Here is a 2,604-nt window from a genome sequence, read left to right on the forward strand (position 1 = left end):
AAGGAGAGGTACGCCCGCGGCTTCCTCATGTTCTTATTCGGGACGACCATCTTCGCCGACCGGGCGAACACCGTGCCTCTTTGTCTTCTCAGCGCACTGGTGGACGTCTGGGACATTTTGCACTACGACTGGGGTGGCGCTGCTCTGGCCACCCTCTACGGGTACATGAGCTCAGCTTCCCGCGGCAGCGGCCAGTTGCTCGGAGGCTATTGGCGGGCTTGGGAGGTACATTTCTTCTCCGCTTTTCATTTCTGTCCGATATTTTCTGTACTTTGTACACTGCACCCACTGTAGTCTGCTCTATACTTGCTGTATACTGTACACACGGCACACACATACATTCTGCTTCACATTGACTGTACACTGCTCACACTGTACACTGCACACAATACACTGCACAACACACGGCTCTGCCATTTCGGCTTTATTCTGTATATTCTGCTTTTTCTGATAAATGCACTAGTATTTACCTTGCAGCTGTGGGTTTACGCCTACTTTCCTAGGCTTGCCCCCGTACCAGTCACAGAGACCCCTCTGGTTGTCCCCTTTTCACGCCGCTTTGACGGGAAATGCACTCGGCGGCCGCGAGAGACTTTCGGCTTTTTTCGCCGATACTTCGACACCATTACCCCGGCCGAGGTATGTTTTACTTGCAGTTCATTTAAGCTTCACTTTCCCACTGCATATTTCAATAATAGTAGATAATAAACTGTCTGTCACTTTCAGATCACTTGGCGGCCGTGGGCTCCGTTGCCGGCGGCGACGCGGGATCGGTTTGCTGGTGCTGAGGAGACCTCGCGTTTCCAGATCCTACTGGAGGGCCCGGTCTGTCAGGCTTGGTACCTGGGTGAGCGTTTCCTATGCCAGACCCTGGGGTTACCTGAGCAGATAGTCCCGGTTCACCCTCCTGCGGACATGAGGGAGACCGAGAGGCTCACGACCGAGCAGATGGACGATTTCACTATTGGCTGGGAGGAGGCCCGCTTCAGAGGCACCGGCGACTACCGAGAGTACGTGCAGACGTACCTGATGCGACCTCTGAGCAGCGGCCGTCGAGCGAAGGGGGCCAGGCCTGCGGCGCCAGCGGCTGGGGCAGGAGTAGGAGCTGGAGCGGGAGCTTCGAGGAGGGCCCGAGTCCGTGGCAGGGGCGGAGCTCAGGGAGGACGGGGGGCTGGTTGGCCCGCCCTGCCTGCTGTACTGACTTTCCGGGGGCAGGGTGGGGCGACCTATCAGATCCCCTTCGCCCCTCCGCCAGCTGATCACGAGTTCGTCGGTGTCCCCGACTTGCCTCCGGTATGTATTACTGCACTTTTGTATAGTCATTTCATTTCAGTTTATTTGATATTCCACAAAATATTGATGCATCTAATACTTTTGCAGGCTTCTTCTGCGTACACCCGACAGTCATTGGAGATGAATGCCTCCATGATGGGGATGCTCCAGCGGACCTTTGAACTCCTGGCCCTCTACAGCATTCTGGTATGTTCTCCTGACACTGGCCTCAAACCATTCATATACTGCTTCACATAATCTGATGCATGGCACAACACCTGATACACTAATCTCACAGCATCTGACACACTGCATACACTGCATTCTACACTGTTAAACTACCCACGGCATCCACACACTGTACTCATACGCTGCATTCTGCACTGTTAAACTGTTCATGGCATTCACACATTGTACACATACACTGTATTCTGCACTGTTAAACTGCCCACGGCATCCACACACTGTACTCATACACTGCATTCTGCACCGTTAAACTGTCCACAGTATACTGATGCATTTCCCTTTTGTGTATCTTTTCAGCCTCCTTTCCAGATTCCTATGGCAGGAGGTGCTCCAGCTGGACCTTCCGTCCCTGCCCGAGGGAGAGATGAGGAGGGCCGAGTATTCCCCCGCTCTAAAGCAGGGCGCATTCATGTCGGGAGTAGCTCGCGAGCTCCAGTCCCGGATGATGATGATGACGAGGAGTCAGAGGCGGAGGCAGAGGCGGAGTCCGAGTCATCGGAGGAGGAGACCGGAGGCGGTTCTAGCTCGGGCTCTGACGACGATGCTGATGATGCTCCTGGACCCTCGTCCAGGAAGAGGACCAGGATAGACTGATGGCCCCTGGAGTCGCTGGACATAGATTTTTGTTGTTCTTCTTCTTTCTTGTACTTTTTCTTTTTGATAGTCAGGATGCTTTGTACTGTCGCAGGCAGATTTTGTTTTCCTCAAAACCTTGTACTTGAAAAAGAATATGAAATGAACAGATTTTTGCTTAAAAAGTGTTACATTTACATATCTCATGCATTGCATCGCATTCCATCATGTTACACCTCAATGTAAATGAAGTTGATTGGTTGTCTGAAAATTGAACACTTGCACTGTAATAATCAGATAACTAAACAGCCAACAGCAAAATAACCCAAGCAACCCACTGCCTGATTCTGGATACACAGCCCTTGCTCTACTGGGGATTAATCTGCATACAGCCCTCGGCACAGTATTCGGTTCATCCTGCACACAGCAAACTTGAGTGAACGGCCCAATCTGACAAGACGGAGCTCAAAGATGGAACCGGTTGGAGTTGAAACACGCTCAAATATAGAGAAT

General features: G+C 51.9%; 1 protein-coding gene across 1 annotated transcript; it reads left to right on the top strand.

Annotated features, from left to right (window-relative positions):
- The first annotated feature begins 486 nt into the window (after nucleotides 1–486).
- LOC145800487 (uncharacterized) lies at nucleotides 487–1,530 on the top strand. Its single transcript, XM_082890173.1, has 3 exons — nucleotides 487–639; nucleotides 727–1,293; nucleotides 1,381–1,530. The coding sequence occupies exons 2-3, from the start codon at nucleotides 916–918 to the stop codon at nucleotides 1,528–1,530; spliced, it is 528 nt and encodes a 175-aa protein (XP_082746299.1). The 5' UTR covers nucleotides 487–639; nucleotides 727–915.
- The last annotated feature ends 1,074 nt before the right edge of the window (nucleotides 1,531–2,604 follow it).

Source organism: Camellia sinensis, chromosome 10 (genome assembly GCF_055761805.1).
Source record: "Camellia sinensis isolate YWXY chromosome 10, ASM5576180v1, whole genome shotgun sequence".
In the NCBI taxonomy this organism is placed as follows: Eukaryota; Viridiplantae; Streptophyta; class Magnoliopsida; order Ericales; family Theaceae; genus Camellia; species Camellia sinensis.

Excerpts from the sequence above, each read along its gene's own strand:
- LOC145800487 (XM_082890173.1), top strand. The coding sequence starts at position 916 with ATGAGGGAGACCGAGAGGCTCACGACCGAGCAGATGGACGATTTCACT. Across the intron at positions 1,294-1,380 it reads GTGTCCCCGACTTGCCTCCG|GCTTCTTCTGCGTACACCCG; the intron begins GTATGTATTACT and ends ATACTTTTGCAG.